Genomic DNA, 18,216 nt, shown 5'->3' on the forward strand with positions numbered 1-18,216 from the left:
CAAAGCTCTGGCTCCCTGGGTCCTCTGAGGTCCCTTCTAACTTGAAGCACGGCCTCCTGTGGTCGCCTCCACCACACTGAGTCAGCTCTCTGTTATCCATGCGAATGTGGGGGCTGTGGCGGTGGGTAGAGGTGTGGGCTGGCTGAGCTGCAAAAGGCCAAAAATAGCATTGTCAGCTTGTCGTTGGGAGGAAGGCATCTCATGATGTGCAGGGCAGTGGGACCTGTCTCCTGGTTACATGTGGGTGAGGGGCTGGAGGGACCAAGTCGGAGCTTTGCAGTCACTGAGCCTCAGGGTTCAGAGGGATTTCTGTGGCCATCTTGTCTGCCTTGCCCTCTGGTGGAAATCTCTATCCCATCCCAAGAGGGACTCAGTTTCCCTTTCTGTAAGGTGAGGTGCTTGGTTAGATTGGGTGATCCCTGAGGATGCTAGCAGTCATCTTGGCCATTCAGCTTCTTCCTGAAGCTCTCCAGAAATGAGAAGCTCATTGACTTCCCAAAGAAATGCATTCTGCAGAGCACCCACTCTCTTTGTTAGGAAGACTTTCTGGGTAGCCAGCCTAAACTGACCTCTCGCTAACCTCTCTATTTTTGTCCCCTGGGAAAATCAAGACTAGTCTTATCCTTCTTCCAATTTAACAGAGCACTTGGTGTCCCAAGACCATGAGACAGAAATGATTCCTTTAAAAACAATTCGGTGGCTAGAACTCTGGAACACTTGAATTCAGATCTGGCCTCAGATCTAGCTGTGTGACCCTGGGCAAGTCGCTTCACTCTGTCTGCCTGAGTTTTCTCATCTGGAAAATGGGAATAACAAAAGCACCTACCACCCAGGGTTATTGTGGGGAATCAAATGAGATATTAATTGTAAAATCCTTTACAGAGTGCCTGTACATAGTAAGTGAACATGTAAATGCTTATTCCCTTCCCTTCCCTTCCTCAATTTACCCCAGGTGGTTGATGGGTTGATGATGGAGAAATGAATGTTCATGGGTCCTCAACTCCTTGCTTTTCTTGGACTATTTAGGAAGACTGCCTAAGGCAGTGTTTTGTGGGGCAGGGAAGACTCAGTTCTAGACCTGAGGGAGAGATGGACGGGGAAGGAGTAGGGGAGGAGAGATGGGAGGAGTGGGGATGGGGGTGGAGGGAAGAGGGGCCACTTTGAAAGGCTCTGATTACCAGCGGAACTGGAAGTGGGGTGGGAGAAGGTACAGAGCTGGCTCCCCCAGCTGCTTCCCCCTCCCTCTTGGGACCCAGGCATCTGGGCTCCTCTGGGAGGGAAGGGAAAGCAGGCAGATGGGGAGGCAGAGAAAGAAAGTAGGAAGAGGCTCTTGGAAAGGGGATAGATGTATGGAGAGAAAACTGGACAGGAAGGATGCTTGAGATTTGGAAGAATCCTGGGGGCTGCGAGGCAAACTGCCTGGGTTTGGGGAGGACAATGGCAAGTAGGAGGTACACCTCCTGGGGCCTGGGGCTCCAAGTTCCAGCCTCGGCCCCTCCTGCCCCTGCAGGAGAGCTGTACATTGGTGGTCTGAGCAAGAACATGTTCAACAATCTGCCGAAGCTGGTGGCCTCTCGGGATGGCTTCCAGGGCTGCCTGGCCTCAGTGGACCTCAATGGCCGCCTCCCAGACCTCATCGCTGACGCCCTGCACCGGATCGGGCAGGTGGAGAGGGGCTGTGATGGTGAGCATGGGCAGGATACGTGAACGGGACCCCAACCCAGAACCAACCTGATCAAGGACTCTGGCGGGGAAGCCTGGGGCAGTGGGGGACAGGGACTCTGACCCCTTCATCCCGGACGGGAGTCCTTGGGGATGGCGAAAGCACCTGATGAGCAATAGAATGGAAAGCTGTCTCCTTTAGTCTTGGGACTCTTGGTTTCACCTCCCTTTGACCTCTGCCCTTACTGCTTGGGGGACACTTCCCCTCTCTGGGACTCTGTTTCCTCCCTTCTAAAAGGAAGGAATTAGGGTCTGTCCTAGTTTTAAAGGCCCACTCCTCTGATGTGCAAAGCCTCAGCCTTCCTTAGGCCAAAGTTGCATCCTCTGGTTGCCCCCCACCCCGGACAAATGGAGCAGAACTGGGGGCTCTCCTGTGATGAGGCTGTCTGGGAGTTTGGCATGAGCTGCTCCTCAGTGAGCTGAGCTCCAGGCTGTGTCCCTCCCTTCCTCTTTGCTGCTCCCAGGCCCCAGCACCACCTGCACCGAGGACTCCTGTGCCAATCAGGGCGTCTGCCTTCAGCAATGGGATGGCTTCACCTGTGACTGCACTATGACCTCCTACGGGGGCCCCATCTGCAATGACCGTAAGTCGGCTGGGGGTCAGGGAGGCATGGCTCTAGGAGGGGAGTTTGTGGGAAGGGGGAGGTGGGTGGAGGTGTCCTGACCCCTCCCTTAGACCACCTCTGCTGCCCTTTGTTGGCATCCAGTGAGCATCCTGTCAGCCCACTCCAAACCCACAAGACTAACATCTGCAGGTGAATCCAGGCCCGGAGAATTCCCTGAGACCTCGGCAGCAGTGGAGCAGGAGCAGGGCACCACATGTGTAGGCACACCCACACTCACACGGGCATGCATGTGTACCATACATGTCTGACACATACACACCAGGGATACCGACACAATGCATACGTGTGCCAGATGTGCTGGTAACACAACATGACAAACATGTATGTTGGAACACAGAGATACATACATGTCTCAAGCATGTTGCTACATGATGAGCAGGCACGCACGTGCCCAGTGTTGGCAACACAGGTATGGCATGCTGTGCAGGTATGTGGACATACACATAGATATGTGATGTGTTCGGATATGTTGACACAAGGTGCCAAGTCTACAGGCATCACATACATGACCACACACATGTGCCAAACACATTGGCAACACATGGATGTGTACATACATGTGTGTTTGCACACAAAGTGTCGACTCTGTCATAACAATGTAATCTATATATGCACATGTATGTGGCATGTGATAGATACATGCACACATGGTAGGTGTGTTCTACACAGAAACACACACTCCCGCTTACATGTATGCACACACATGTACTAAGCATGCCATACTTTTTGTTCATGCACTCCAGATACACCAATGTAAGCCTATCAGTCAATCAACAGGCATTTATCAAACTCCTCCTTTCTGCTAGGTGCCGGGAAGGCAAAGACAGACCCTACTTACTTACATATTATCAAAGGAGATATAAATGAATACACAAAATACCTGCTAATTTAACAGAAGGACATTTGGCGTGGGGGAGGGAGGATAAGCTACCGGCAGCTGGGGAAAGAGCTTCATGCAGGAGGCAGCCTTCAAACTGAACCAGGAAGGAAGGTGGGCACAGCCTGGAGGTAGGAGTGGTACATCATGGGACTGGAAGGTAGAGTGAATGAAGATGAATTACATGGCAAAAGATGGCACAATGCTTTCAATGCCAAACAGAAGAGTATTTTATGTCAGTAGCACTAGGGAGCCAGTGGAGGTTTTGAGCAGGATAGTGACTAGTCAGATCTAAGCTTTAGGAATCTCCATCTGGCCTTGGTGTGGGAAGAGATGGAAATCTTAAAAACCATTCAGGAGGCTGCTGTAATAGTCCAGATAGGAGGTGATGAGAGGTCAACCAAGGTGATGGTGAGAGGTAAGGAGCTAAGAGGAAGTAAAATGGGGCAAGATAGGGCAAGTGATAAAGTTGATGAGGAAAAGATAATGAGCTCCTTTGGGATATGTTGAGTTTGAGATGTCCATTAGATAGCTAGCTTGAAATGTCTAATTGTAAAATAGTCAATTGGACATGGAGGACCGAAGCTCAGGAGAGAGTCTGGGGCTGGATGTATGTACCATTTGCATTGAACCCCTGGGAAAAGAAGAGGAGAGAGAGCCCATAGCCGCAATGGAATGGCATCCACAGTTGGTAGGACAAGAGATGGATGATGGTCCCACAAAAAGAGACAGAGAAGGGCCAGTTGAGCACTCTTCATGGACATACCCATCACACCTGCACATGTACATTTACATACTGGTACACACATGCACATGGATGATCATGCATAGGTAATCCTGCACCCTGGCCACTCACTGTGACAGAAGCTGTATCTGTAGATGCCTGCACCAGTCAAGGGACGGAGGATAAGAGGGATGCTTCCTGTCCCCTACAGAGCAACTCAGACAAATTCTCTAGCAGCTAAGTGCCTCTGCTCCCTCTTGGTTCAATTCAGACAAAGATTAAGCACCTGCTGCATGTGCGAAGTGCTGAGGATACAGATAGATGAACAAAATGGGTCCTGCTCTCATGGTGCTTCCACCCACCTCTGAATCCCCCACAAAGAACTCCAGCCTTCAGAATGCCCCTAGGCCATGTCCTCATCGCACCCTTGTATCCTCCAGTCAGTCCCTGGTCTCCTTGGCCCTTCCTTAACTGGCTCCTCCTCTGACAAGGTCAACCTGAGCAGCTGTTTTCCCACAGCCAACACCTGGTGGGGACCCAGAGGGAAGCAGCTGTCTCCCTCAGTACTGCTTTCCATGTCTCCATTAGGATGCCCCCCCTGAAATCCCAGTTCTCATTCTTGCAATGTCATTGATCTTTTCCATGGCTGGGATGTGGGAGGTAGGGACAGAGGCAACAGCCTGTGCAGAGAAGGGCTGGGAAGGGAGTGACATATTTCTTTCTTGAAATGGGACTGGAGGAGGTTCCAAGTTGAGACACAGGAAGCTAGTCAGGGTGGACATGTTCACACATGCAACCCATCCATGTGCAAACCCATGTACACACCAAGCTCTGGATCTGGGACCAGAAGATCTGGGCTTGAACCTGGCTCTCTTCCTAGCTAGCCGACCTCAGTTATATCAACCGTAGTGCCATTTTATCTTCTCTAAAGTGAGGAGGTTGACCTGGGTGATGGTTAAAGTCTCCTCCAGATCAAAAGCTTGGGATCCCATAATGCTTGCCTCCAAGGATCCCATTTATTTAGCAAATCTACGTTGAAACAGGGATTCCTGGCCAAGGGATGATGGGGCAGATGGACTTCTGTGGTTTGGCTTTTTCTGACTGGGGCACAAGGAGTCAGAAGGCCTGAGTGCTAATCTCAGCTCTAATACGAACTCATTATATAAACTTGGGCAAGGAATCCCTTCCACTTGGGTTCCATTTTCCTTGTCTAAAATAGCTGGTCAAATGATATTTGGTATAAAAGAGGTCTTGGGTTCATAACCCAATGAACCCTTGATGGGGAGGGGGGGAAGGCTGATGTACTGGACTAAATGATTGCCAAGGTTGTTTCCTGGCTCTAAAATTCTGAGTCTGGGGCCTCCAGTCTCTCTCATCCAGGCAGTCTTGTGCTCATTCAGAGCATACAAATTGTGGGAGGTCAAAAAAACTTAGTCTTGATATGAGACTAGTAGGAGGCAGACAAGACTGCTTTCCATGAGGGCTTTTCCTTCCTTGGAGTTCAAGTATATTAACTTATCCAATGACCCTCATGGTTGGCATTCGTAAGTGGAGTGGGAGGAGGGAAGAGTAAAATCTCTGGGCTTTTATCCTGCAGTTGCTAATTATACTGGACTGAAGCATAGAGATGGGCCTTTGAGTTATAAGTAATGAGATCAATCTTTTATTTGAAGCGGAAAGATCTGAATTCAAATCCTACCTAGTACATACTAGCTGCATGGCTTGGGCAAGTTACTTCACCTCTCTCTGCTTTAGTTTCCCCAACTGTAAATGAGGGGGTTGAAATCTAAGGCTCTCACATCTTGTCCTCTTTCAAGGGTAAGAGATAAGAGGGGTAGAGGACCATGACCAGAGGAGAAGGCTGCCTGGGTTCTTGGGAGGGTGAAACGACTACGGGGGTGGGAGGGGAATGCTTCAACAACACAGTGGTCACCAAAGTGATGGAGTGATTGGCTGGCTAGCTCTTGTCTTTTGCCTTGTGTGGGTGTCTGAAGGAAACAAAAGAGAAGATGAGCCCCAGCCTCTATAGGGTAAGCTTGCTGTTTGTTGGACCTCCAACCCAAAATAGGGTGGCATCCAGGGACATGAGAGACTTGACTGTATTTTGTCTAACAACTCCCTTAGCTTCACCCATTCCCTCACCTCCATGTCTCTTATCCTTCCCCTCTCCTATCAACTTGCATTTTGAGGTCTGGCATTTTCTCTTTGGCATTGTACGGAGAATGTTAGCTGTAGAGCAAGAAGACCTATTCAAAGTCTGCTTCTGAATTTAGAACTTTTATACCCTTGAACCCTGATCTCAGTTTCCTCATCTGTAAAGTGAAGGAATTGAACTTGATTATCTCTGAGGTCCCTTAGAGTTACAGAGCTGGGATCTATGATCCTCATACTTTGGCAAAAGCTCACTTCATATTTTGGTCTCAGTTTCCCCATATATAAAATGAAAGGATCAGATAAGAAGACCTGGTGAGTCCTTTCCTCATCTATATAAATGACTCTTTCCCATCAATATTATGGGAGCCTAGAGACCAGCATAAGGACTCCAGAAGTCCAAGTGGAGATTTTTTCAGATGAAAAAGGAGCAGGACAACATGGAGACCACTCTGCTGGGACAGTCAAAGGATCCAGGTTCAAAACTTGACTCCCCTATTTGGGAACTACTTGGGTGCCTTTTCCCCACTGTACTTCAGTCTCCACATCTGTAAAATGAATGAATTGGCCCAGCTGATTCTGGGGATCCTTCCATATCTGAATACAGAAGGATAAGGAAGACACCCACACCAATATGGCTCTGGGCATCAGGTGGGAGGGGTAGAGGACATTTTAGGCATAGTAGTTTGGGTGGGGGGCAGGGCAAAATGCAGAGCACAGACAACTCTTGGAAGCTCCCTGGGAGGAGGATTTGAGGGTAGGGTTTGGAGTTTGGGATCCTGCACTTGCTAGAGCATCGGTGGGAGTAGCTTCTATCCTTCTAGGACTTGAAGGGCTCCATTTTCAAGAGGCCAAACTGTGAGGAGATGAGGCTAGAAGACTAAAGATACAGGAGAAATTTATTGGAGGGGAGACTGAGGGAAAGGGCTTAGGGGAGGCAATTCAATATTGTTGGGGCTGCATATTAAGAGAAAGTAAGTCCTCCCCCCCACTTCTCAGAATGGGGACAGGTGGGCATGAAGGAAGATAAGAAAGGGTGGGACCCCTGGGTCCTTTGATCAGATAGGATTTGCAAGAACGCTTCCAAATCAAAAGTTCCCAGTTTATTACCTCAGTTTCCCCACCAGTAACCTAAAGGGAACAATAAACCAAGAACCCTTTCTTAAGACACTTACTTAGGCTTTGGGAATACACAGAAGAAGAGGGAATAAATAACCCCTGCCTTCAAGGGATCCATATTCGATCCGGATAAGTAATGTGGACAGACTTAGACAATTATGTTTCTTTTGACTGGATCTGACTTGATACTTCATCAGCTCCAGGTGAGAAGGTTTCTCTTGTACCGTCTCTGCAGGTTTGAGTCTTGGAGAGCTGCCTGGGCAAGTGAAGGGAAGTCCCTTGGACAAAGGTCCAAGGCAGGAGGCAGGAGGGATCGGGGTGAGACCAGAGCTCTCCACCAAGATACTTCCCCTGTGTACAAGAGCCTGCAGACTAAATGGAAATTAAAGGCAAGGTCATTTTAGGAGGAAGGGCACTCTCACCTGGGCAGGGCTGGAGTGGAAAGGCTTCTGCTGATGGTGATTAGCGATTCTGCAAGAGGAAGTGAGGAAGTCCATCCACAGGCATTAAGGACAACCAGTGAAAATTCATGGGGAGAGGAGCTGGTGAGTCCTGTGTGAGTTTAGAAAAGAGAACTTGTCTTGGACTCCCAGATGAGTTTAAGGACTCCAAGTTTCTAGCCTTGTAAACTGAGTCATCTAAGTTCAAATCTGACTTCAGACACGTATTAACTGTGTGACCCTGGGCAAGTCACTTCACCTTATTTGTCTCACCTATAAATTTTCCACCCTAGAGAAGGAAATGGCAAATCATTCCAGTGTCTTTGCCAAGAAAACCCCAAATGGGCTCGTGAAGGGTCAGACTTGATTGACCAAGAAGTCCAATCCTCCCATTTCACAGATGAGGAAAGAGAAGTGAAGTCATTTGCCCAAGGTCATATATAAGGACATAGTCACGGAGCTGGGAGGCTCTGTGAGGCCATCTAGTCCAACTCCCTCACTTTACAGATAAGGAAACTGAGGGTTTTTAAGGTTTTGCAAATTGCTTTTCAATGTCAAACATTATTTGACCTCCCAGTAACCCGGGGAGGTAAAGGCTACCAGAAATATGATCCTCCTTTTACAGATGAAGAAACAGGTTCCGTGGTCACATAGCACAGAAGGGAGTAGTGGGATGCGAACCCTGGTCCCTCACTTACTGCATTGTTGTAAGGAAGGCAATGGGATCATTCATGCCTGGGGTTGGGGCTGGGAGAGATGTGATGGCTGAAAGCAGCCCTGGGCTCCTCTGAGACCTGGCCAGGAAGGATGCTTCCAATTCAGGTGGAGGTTGAGTTTGGGCCTTGGCTTGCGCAGAAGGGAGGAGGAAACTGGGGCAGCCAGAGGGTCAGGGGAGACCAAGGGTGAGAGGAGAGCTGATCCTAACCCTTGGCTCCCAGCCCCCTCCCCCACCCCACCCCTGCTCTCCCACACAGATCTGGGCATGCTCGTTGTCTCTTTCTCTCGGTCTCCATCCTCTTGCAGAAGCTTGGGGCTCTAGCTATTTTTCCTTCCCTGACCCCCTTTAGATCTCCCCTCATCCCCTCTCTGGCTCTGTGACTTGGCTTTCGGAATCTGCGCCCTCCACCTCTCTTTCCTGTCTCCCCCTTGGGGAGCTCTTTCCCCCACCCCACCCCTGCCTCGCTCCCTCCCTTCCTCTCTCTCTCTCTCTCTCCCTCCCCCCCACCCCAGGCTCTCTCCTCCGGTTCCCACTAGCAGGTATTGATTGGCCTCCAGGCGGTTCCCCTTCCTCTGCTCTCCCCACCGGCTCCTCCCTCCCTCCCTCCGGGGCCATAAATTTGCTGGCGGCTCCTTTGGGCTGTGCCTGTCAATATTCCAGGACTCAAGGCTTCGGGGATGGGGAGAGGACAGAGCCTAAACGTGGCCGGCCCTTCTCCCCGGCGGGGACACCCTCCTCCATACAGTCCTGGGAGGAGGGGGCGTCTGGGACTCCGTTCCTCTCCCCGGCCCTCCACCCACGCAGGGTTTTTACATCTTAAGGTACCAGCTCTGGCAGGCTGAGGACCAGAAGTCCTGGGACTTTGAGTAGTGGGACTGGGTGCTGAAGGGCTCCCCTCTCCAATGGGGGTGCTTTCCAGTGGGGTTCCTTTTTGTCTTTTTTTTTCCCTCTCCAGAAATGAATTTGAAATCGATAAGAAACCAGCCCTTACAGGCTCTCCTCCACCTCTTCCATCCTCCTTTCTCTTTCTCTTTCTCCCTTCATCCTGTTCCTTCCCTCTCTTCTTTGATCTCTCTGTCTCAGCCTGTCTGTCTCTCTTTCTGTCTCTCTGCCTGTCTGTCTCTGTGTCTCTGCTTCTCTCTGTCTCTGACTCAGGCTCTGTTTTTGTCTCTGACTGTCAGTCTGTCTCCTCTCCCTCCCCTTCTCCTGCTCTCAAGGAGTTGCCCACTAACTCTCAGTGATGGTGGGGGTGGGTGAATGGACAGCCACAGCTCTCTTTCCTCAGACACCCCACATCCACACCTACACTCACTCCCCCCAACACACACACATGCACGCACATGCACACGCACGCACACACACACACACACACACACACACACACATACAAACACACCTGTGATTTGGACTCAGAAGGTCCAGTTTGAAATTCACTTTTCCTGCTTTCTGGCTGGGGGGGGGGGGAGAGCAAGTAACTAAAAGTGGTTGGATCTCAGTTGCCATCAGTCTTTTTTGACTGATGGACAGAAGGATGAGAAAAGAACAGATAAATTGAGTCCCCCTAATTTGATGAAATGGGGGGATGCTCAGGAAGAGACAGATTTCTTAGGACCGAGTACCCCCCACCCATGATGACCTCTGAGGACTGTCACTTCCAAAGGTTTCTGATTGTTTGATTCTCTCAGGGAGAGGAAGACCGAGCTAGAAGCATGACACCAAAGTGTGGGGCAAGAAAGGGGGTTTGGGGAGGAGCTGAGGTGCTCCTCCCCTCGCCATAGCCAAGGGGTACTCTGAATGGATGGACTGTCATTAAGAGGAAGGGGTGGCAGTGGAACATATGGCTAGAAGCCATAGTGAGTCGGTGAGGGACAATCAAGCTAGGTAGAGAACTTACTGGGCAATGGTTTCTCCAGGGACAGCATAGGGTTTGACTGAAAAAGGTGGATATAGGTGGCATTGGAAGGGCTACTTTAGAGCCTGAAGTGGAGGAGGACTCAGGGGCAGAGGATGCCAATGCAGCCAGCACCAGCACTGCCCCCCCCAAGAACCCCTACCTGTAGGATGTTTGTATCTCTCTCCGCACACCGTGTTTGTCATGACTTGGGGGGGCATATGGGCGTGCCTGGAAACCTTAGGAGTGCTACCAGACTTGGGTGTGTGGGGATGCACATGGGCCCCTGAGATCCCTGCCTCTACATGTGGGCACATCAGCTTGTACCCATAGCCCAGAGTTTGTGTGCCTGAGGGTGGTGGGGGTTGGTTTGCTACCAGTGGTGGGAGCTGGGCTGGGGAGGTGTGATCTGATGTGCCTGGAGGGGGAGGGAAGGAATGGAGAGAATTCGGGGGTAGGGTCAGATCTGGGGGGTAGAGGAGCCAGGAGGGAGGAGGAGGAAGAGGAAGGCGAGGGAGAGGGGCAGGACCGGCAGCATCAGTCCTGTTCAATTATTTAGCAGCCCCTGATCAGGAGGGGGAAGGAAGGAGAGGAAGGGAGGGGACAGGAAAGGAGGGAAGGGGAGAGGAGGGGAAGGGAAAGGAGGGGAGGGGAGGGAAGAGGAGAGAAGAGAGGAAAGGAGGGAAGAGGACAGGAGAGGAGGGGAAAGGGGAAGGGAGAGGTGGAGAGGAGAGGAGAGGAGAGGAGAGGAGAGGAGAGGAGAGGAGAGGAGAGGAGAGGAGAGGAGAGGAGAGGAGAGGAGCACCTAGCATCAGAGGAGCTGCCCAGCGCCGCCAGGAGATTGGGAGCCGCGCAGTCCCTCCTCCGCCCTGCCCCCTCCCCCTCCCTCCCTCCCTCCTCCCCCCGCGCTCCCTGGCTCTCTCTCTCTCTCTCTCCCTCTCTCTCTCCCTCTCTCTCTCTCTCTCTCCCTCGCTCGCTCTCTCCGCTTCCAGCCGTCTCTGCCTCTGCAGCAACACTCCGCTGCCTCCAGCCCTCCGCCGGAATCTCGGTGGCGCTCCCTTTCTCCTTTCCGCTCGCACCCTCCTCTTCCTCCTTAGTCCCTGGGTTTGCCCCCCACCCCCGTTCCCCCCCTTCCTCCTTTCCTCTGTCCCTGCCCCCCCGGGGCCTCAGCACCCCACCGGCTCCTAGCTCTCCTTGCCTGGCTGCCCCCCCCGGGGGGCTCTTGCCTCGAGGCCTGGGGGCGGGGGCCCTCCCTCCCTGGCCCCTCTCCTCCTCCTCTCCCGCCGCTTCTCCCCATCCCCCTTTCCCCTTCTCTCCTCCCGGTTCTGCTTTTCCGCAGGATCCCCCCCCCCCGCCCGCTCTTCCTCCTCCCCCCCCACCCCGCTTTCCACCCCCGGCACCATGCCCCCTCCCCCGGGCGCTCCCCCTGGCTTTTGACGACCCCTCCTCCCTCCGGCAGAAGGAAATGCGGGGAGACCCCTAGCTCCCCCCCCACCCCGCGATGGCCCCAGGCGTCCTGGACCTTGCCGCTGCCGCCGCCCCGCGGAGCCTGGAGGGATCCAGTTGATTCCGTGGGTTCCAGTTCGAGGATCGCGATCTGGTCCCCCTGCCCGTCTCCCCTCCCTCCCCCCTTTCGGGGCTCGGAGCGGGAGGGGGGTTTCCCGGGGCCTGGAGGCCCCCCCCCTCGCCGGCCCCCGGCCATGGGGCTGTGAGGCGGCGGCGGCCGAGATGCCCCCCGGGGGCCCAGGGCCCGGGGGGTGCCCGCCCTGGCCCCCCGCCCTGGCTCTGCTGCTGCTGCTGCTGCTGCTGCTGCTGGGGGCGGGCGAGGGCGACGGGGCCCGGGTCTCCTCCAGCCTCAGCACCACCCACCACGTCCACCACTTCCACAGCAAGCACGGCACCGTGCCCATCGCCATCAACCGCATGCCCTTCCTCACCCGAGGCGGGCACGGTAAGTGGCCCCTTCTCCGGCCTCGCCCCTGCTCCGCTTCCCGGGCCCTCTGCCTCCCACCCCCTTATCATCCTGAGCCCATCTGGGCTTCGCCGACCCGTCTCCGAGCCTGAGTGCTCCCCCTCGGCATCCCCACGCCCCGAGATCTCTTTCCAACCTCCTTCTACCTCCCTTACCACATCTTCTTATTTTCCCATTTCCATCTCCCCACCTCCCTCTCCCCCATCTCCCTATCTCCCTTCCCCTCACCTCCCTCCGTCCCTTTCCTCCATCTCCCTATTCCCTACTCCCTCTCCCCCCTCTCCCCACTTCCCTCTCCCCCATCTCCCTACCTCCATGGCCCCCATCACCTTACTTCCCTCAGTCTTTCTCCCTTATCATTCCATGTCTCTGACCCCCCTTCCATCTTCATAACTGACCCCCTCATGCCCCCAGTTTCTTGGCCCCCTCCCATCTCCACCTCTCCACCCTCCTCCCTGCTTTGCTTTCCACCTCATGTTCACGGCTCTCCTAGTCACCACACCGCTGTCCTCTCCCATTGCCAGCTCTGCTCCCCCACACCCACATCTTTTCCTCCTGTGCCCCCCCATACTTCCACAATCACCCCCACCTTATACCTGGCCCTTCTGCCTTTGTTATAGCCACTCATTTCTTGGACCCTCCCACCCCCCATGTGTGGCCCCCACAGCCCTTTCTCTGCCCCCTCCTACTTCTGTCCCTATTCTCCCATCCCCTCTCTCAGGCCCCTCACCCCCCCCCCCCAGCCTATCTGTTATCTCATTGCTCTGCCTCTTCTGTTCTTGGACACTAATATTCCTCTCTGGTCCCACTCACAATCTCAGCCTTTTTGATCCCCATATTGCATCCCCTAGCTCACACTTCCATTTCTCTGAGTCTCTTCATAGCTCCCCTTGAGCTCTTCTCTGACCCCCTTTTCCCTCCACTCTGACCTCCTTCCACCCCATCCCTTGGAGCCTCTGTCATCTTCATCTCTGCCTCCTTTATACTCCGTTTCCTTACCCGTCACCTGTCTCCCCATTTCCCCATATCTCTAGCTCTGACCCCATGTACCCCTCTCTGAGTTCCCTTTGACCCACACCTCTGAACCACATTTCCCCCCTCCTTCTCAGCATCATCCTTCTCCCCAGTTTCTATGTTATCTCACACCCTTGCTTCGGATCTCTCCCATTCCTAATGAGTGACCCTCAGCTTAGATTCCACCCCATTATGTGCCTTTTGGGCCTCTCACAGTTCTCCCCCTGCTATTCCTGTCTGCAATATCCTGCAATATCTTCTCTCCTCTCTCTCTAATACTCTTTAACAGCTCCCCCCATCTCTCTATTCTACTCACACTCCCATTTCTGCCCCCTCCTAGACTTTCTTAATATATGTTCTGAGGAGCCTCACCCGGGCACTGTCCTTTATGAGGCTCTCACATCTACCTTCTTGGCAATCCCCCATCTTCTCCCTTCATTCTTCATTCTCCTTACACCCCTATTAATGACTTCTTTGCAATCTCATCCTTGAACCATCTCTCTATTCCCTGATACTCCCATTTTCTGTTCCTGCATTTGCCTTCTCACAGTTCCATTTCTGTCCCATTCATACACCCATCGTCTCCGCTCTCCTCACCTCCTCGTTTATCATCTCTGCACGACCCTTGCACCATTCTCCTTAGACCTTTCTTACTTGCCACATCTCTGCCCACTTTCTCCTTTATCTCTGACCTCCCTCCATCTCTGCCCTCTCTCTTCTATTTCAACCCTCTTTCATTCCCATCTCAGTCTCCTTTCCTCCCCTTCCATCATCGCCCCATCAATCCTTTATTTGTTCGCTCATACCCCCCATCTCTTTCCATTCTTTCCTATATCTCTGTCCCACTATCCCCCATCTCTACTCCCTATTTCTGCCCTCTCTGTCTTTTCTTTCTGTCCCTCACATTTCCATCTCTGACCTCTCACCCTATCTCTGACCCAACAATGGAGTATAACAGTATTCTCCTCTGCTCCTTTTCACACTCATAATCATCTCTTGGTCTCCTCACAGTCCCCATTATTGTCTTTTCACTTTCTGCCTGCCTTTTCTCCTTTATCCCCTTGCTCCCATCTCTGTACCTTCAGCCCCATTTGTCTCTTCTCAATTCTCTGCTCCCTCTTACTCCTATCCTTGCCATCTCTAACTTCTCTGACCCTCATCCCTATCTCTATCCCTTCATACTTCATTTCTCGGCCCCTCATACCTCCCTATATCTCTATCCCCTTATACGCCTCCTATTGCTGTCCTTTCACAGCATCCATCTCTTGCCCCATTCATCTCTCATCTTTCTGCCCCATCTGAAGTTTTTCACTATCCATGTTTTCTCTCATCCAGTGGTACGTCTTCACCCACGTCTTCTGGACCTCTCTCACTCCTACCCCATCTCTCTTCTCCCTCCCATGCCTTCCCTTGCTCACCTTCTCCCTCCCATGCCTTCCCTTGCTCACCTTCTCCCTCCCATGCCTTCCCTTGCTCACCTTCTCCCTCCCATGCCTTCCCTTGCTCACCTTCTCCCTCCCATGCCTTCCCTTGCTCACCTTCTCCCTCCCATGCCTTCCCTTGCTCACCTTCTCCCTCCCATGCCTTCCCTTGCTCACCTTCTCCCTCCCATGCCTTCCCTTGCCCACCTTCTCCCTCCCATGCCTTCCCTTGCTCACCTTCTCCCTCCCATGCCTTCCCTTGCTCACCTTCTCTCGGTCCCTCTGGACCCTATCTCTATGCATCCACTTTCCTCATCAAATTGCTGCTTCCCCCACCCTGTTGCTTTCACCTCAACAGTCCTCTTCATGACTTTTTTATCGCCTTAGTTGTTCTTGCCTTTCCCTTACTTTTCCTCTTTATTGTCCTGTTTCTTCTGCTTTGCATCTTCAGTGTCTCCCTACTTTGATCATTCCTCACAGTCCCCGTTTACACTATTTTGTTACTGTGACTCCTTTCTGTCCCATATCTCCTGTTTCCATCACTTTCTCTTCAGGTTCACGTCTGGTCCCCCAGTCCCTTTCCCCTTTTTTTAATCTTTATCTATGCCCACATACTTTTCTTTTATCTCCTTTCCCCCTTCTACTCCCATTTCTTTCTTTCTTTTTTTTTTTTAACATTTTTTATTTCATTTCTTTCTTTTCTCCAATCTTGCAACACAATTTCCCTTTCTTGGTGGAAACTGTGTTCCTTTCATGACCATTTGTGACTTCTAGCATTGCCAAGTATCAGACCTAGGTTCCTTAGGTTGGAGAAGTGTTGGAGAAGGAAGAACATAGGTGGAGGAAGTAGCATGGGACAGTAAGGAAGGGCAAAGATGGAGAAGAGAAGCTAGGAATTTGAGGGTGGAGCCCAAGGGTCTTAAAATGAAAGAGACTAGGCAGAGGCACTTCTGAATGGGAAGTGGGGGATGAGAAAGTCAAGGGAAGTAAGGGCAAGAGCACAAAGCATTGGGAGAGACAAGGGAGAGAGAGAGACAATCAGAATATTAGGTCCTAAAGATCATATGCTCCAGTGCCTTCATTTTAGTTGCTGTTGAGCCTGAGGTCCAAACAAGGGAAGAGACTTACTTCCTCTCTCCAAATCACATGGTAAATGAAAGAAGAGACAGAAGACAGTGAAAGAGAAGTAAGATATACAAGAGATGAAAGAAAACTAGACAAAATGAAGGGTGCTGGGACCAGAAAAGGGAACTCTAGAGGAGAGAGATATTGGGCGAGATGAAGGAATCCTAGAAGGGAAGGAAGGGAGGGAGGGAGAGAGAGAGAGAGAGAGAGAGAGAGAGAGAGAGAGAGAGAGAGAGAGAGAGAGAGAGAGAGAGAGAGAGAGAGAGAGAGTTACTCAATATCTTGACTTAGGACATGAAAGCCAAGCCTTCCACTCTGGGTTGAGTCTTAACTAAGTGAACTCATTTCAGTAGAGACTCCACCCCAATGAATGAAAGGATGAAAGGTCTGGGAGGCCTTTTCCCAAAATAGGTCAGGCTTCCCTTGTGTCCTAGTCCTTCCTGGGATGAGCCAGAGGGTGTCACATCACAGTGTGGGAAATCTCCATGGATGTGGTTTTTGTTGAAGCTTCTTTCTCTGTATTCTCTTTCTTCTCTCCTCTTCATCCCCATCCATTATTTCTTCTTCACTATTCCCTATTCTTCCCCCCACCCCTCTTCTCCCACCATCCCCACCCTTTTCTTCAGTTACATAACACCTGTATTGACCTGCCAGACACTCACTAGCAGCTGCCTCATGTGCTTGATGCCAACTTGGAGAGGGAGATCCAGAATACCTAGGTCCTGAGAATGAGCTGAGAATAGGTGCAAGTGGAGGAAGGGCACCTAGCCTCTCCAAGGGACTTCTTTCAACTCCCCTCCCACTGTAGTACCAATGTTTCCCCTTCCTCATTCAAGTCCCAGAATGCATGGTGATCCTTCAGACCCCAATGTCTAGAGGAAAGGCTCTAATATCAGCTGAGCTCTGATTCAGTGACATACAGAGGTTCTAGATTTGGGATCTTGTCCCAAGCAGTAAATTATTCTGGATGTGGGGCCTTTGCCTTGGAGGTGGAGTCTAGAGAGTACAAGATTACAAATGGTTATTTGGATTTGGGATTGAGGGGATCAACCGCCCAAAAATTCCTTTTGGGGTTTGAGGTTCAAAGTGTAATGCTAGAACTTGCCTGGGGGTAGAGGTAGGTAGGGGTAAAGACTCTGCCTTCTGCAAGCTGAGAGCAGGGGAGGGAATGCTGGCCTGTCTGCTTCTGAGAGCCTATCTTATCTGGGGGCCTGGCTGGGTAGCTGACTTCCAGGGGTGCTGAATGGACAAGAGGGCTCTGCCCCATCCAGGGTTGCTGTCACCAAAAGATGGTATATTCAGCCAAGTGGTTCTAGATTGGACTCTTCTTCTCTCTGGGTGATTTTTGATATAGAAAGGATATTGTCATTGAGTTCTGAATTATTTGGGCCCTGGTTATCTTGTTAGCAAGTAAGTTCTTAGGTGACTGATGTGGAAGTATTCAACATAGACTTGGTTGAGTAGAAAGTCGCGAAGATTCTCGAGTAAATGAGGCCTGCTGCCTTTCCTTGGCCCTGGGATGGATGTGGGTTCTAGATCAAGGAAGCATCCAGGGTGTGTTGGCTATTTGACAAGGAATGCTGAGTAGATGCTGCTGCTGAGGGCTCTTGGCCAGGCCATTCAGCATGTTCACAATACATACACTATACCTCTGGGCCATCTTTGGTCACCATTTTGGGGAATCTATTGGCATATCACTGGAATCCCTATATAGACCTTTTCAGGTGACCTGATTCAAGGGGGCTTCAGTCTGCTTGGTTTCTAATGTATGGACACACCCTGGAAAACACTTTCCCTGCTTTTAAGGTGAGGGGACAGCCCTTAGGGGTGAGGTCAGGGCCTAAGCTGGTCCTAAGTCTAACAATGAAGGTATAGATGAGAAATTGTACTGACTTTGCTCTTCCGACTCTTTGACTGTAGAATCAGCTAAGCCTTTAGGTAATATGGCGGCTGATGGTGTGATCAATGGCTCCCCAGGGTAATAACCACCCTCCTGAGCCCAATGAACCATCCATCTTTCATCTCTTCTACCCAAGAAATATCTTCTCCCCACAATGTAATAAGCGCCCCTCAAGCTTTAATGAGCCCCGCCCTGGCATAATCAGGTGGCTGCATCTTGAACACACTGGGCTAATAAATCACCTTGGAGGCCTGACTGGTGCTGATGGGGGGGGGGGAGATATCTCAGGCCTTCCAGTCCAGGATGTAGGTAGGAGAGGTTGAGGGGCCTTGGATTTCTGAGCATGGGTGGGGTGTTGGCTGAAGCATAAGGAGACTAGATCTGCAAACAGGGTTGTTCCATTTGTGTGCAGGCGAATCTGTTTTGAACTGTGTGTGTGTGTGTGTGTGTGTGTGTGTGTGTGTGTGTGTGTGTGTGCTGGTGTCCATCTGTCTAACTGTCTGAAGATTTCTCCTG

The 18,216-nt window shown here is 51.6% G+C and overlaps 1 protein-coding gene across 8 annotated transcripts in view; it reads left to right on the forward strand.

The window, feature by feature from the left end:
• NRXN2 (neurexin 2) overlaps nt 1-18,216 on the forward strand; it is a 153,553-nt gene that overhangs the window by 81,061 nt on the left and 54,276 nt on the right. For all 8 annotated transcript variants that reach the window (XM_074231151.1, XM_074231152.1, XM_074231153.1 and 5 more), the window contains 2 exons: nt 1,511-1,684; nt 2,187-2,306. In XM_074231151.1, the coding sequence (XP_074087252.1) occupies nt 1,511-1,684; nt 2,187-2,306 (294 nt within the window). The remainder of the gene's footprint in view (nt 1-1,510; nt 1,685-2,186; nt 2,307-18,216) is intronic.

The sequence above is a fragment of the Macrotis lagotis genome, chromosome 3 (genome assembly GCF_037893015.1).
Source record: "Macrotis lagotis isolate mMagLag1 chromosome 3, bilby.v1.9.chrom.fasta, whole genome shotgun sequence".
NCBI lineage: Eukaryota > Metazoa > Chordata > Mammalia > Peramelemorphia > Peramelidae > Macrotis > Macrotis lagotis.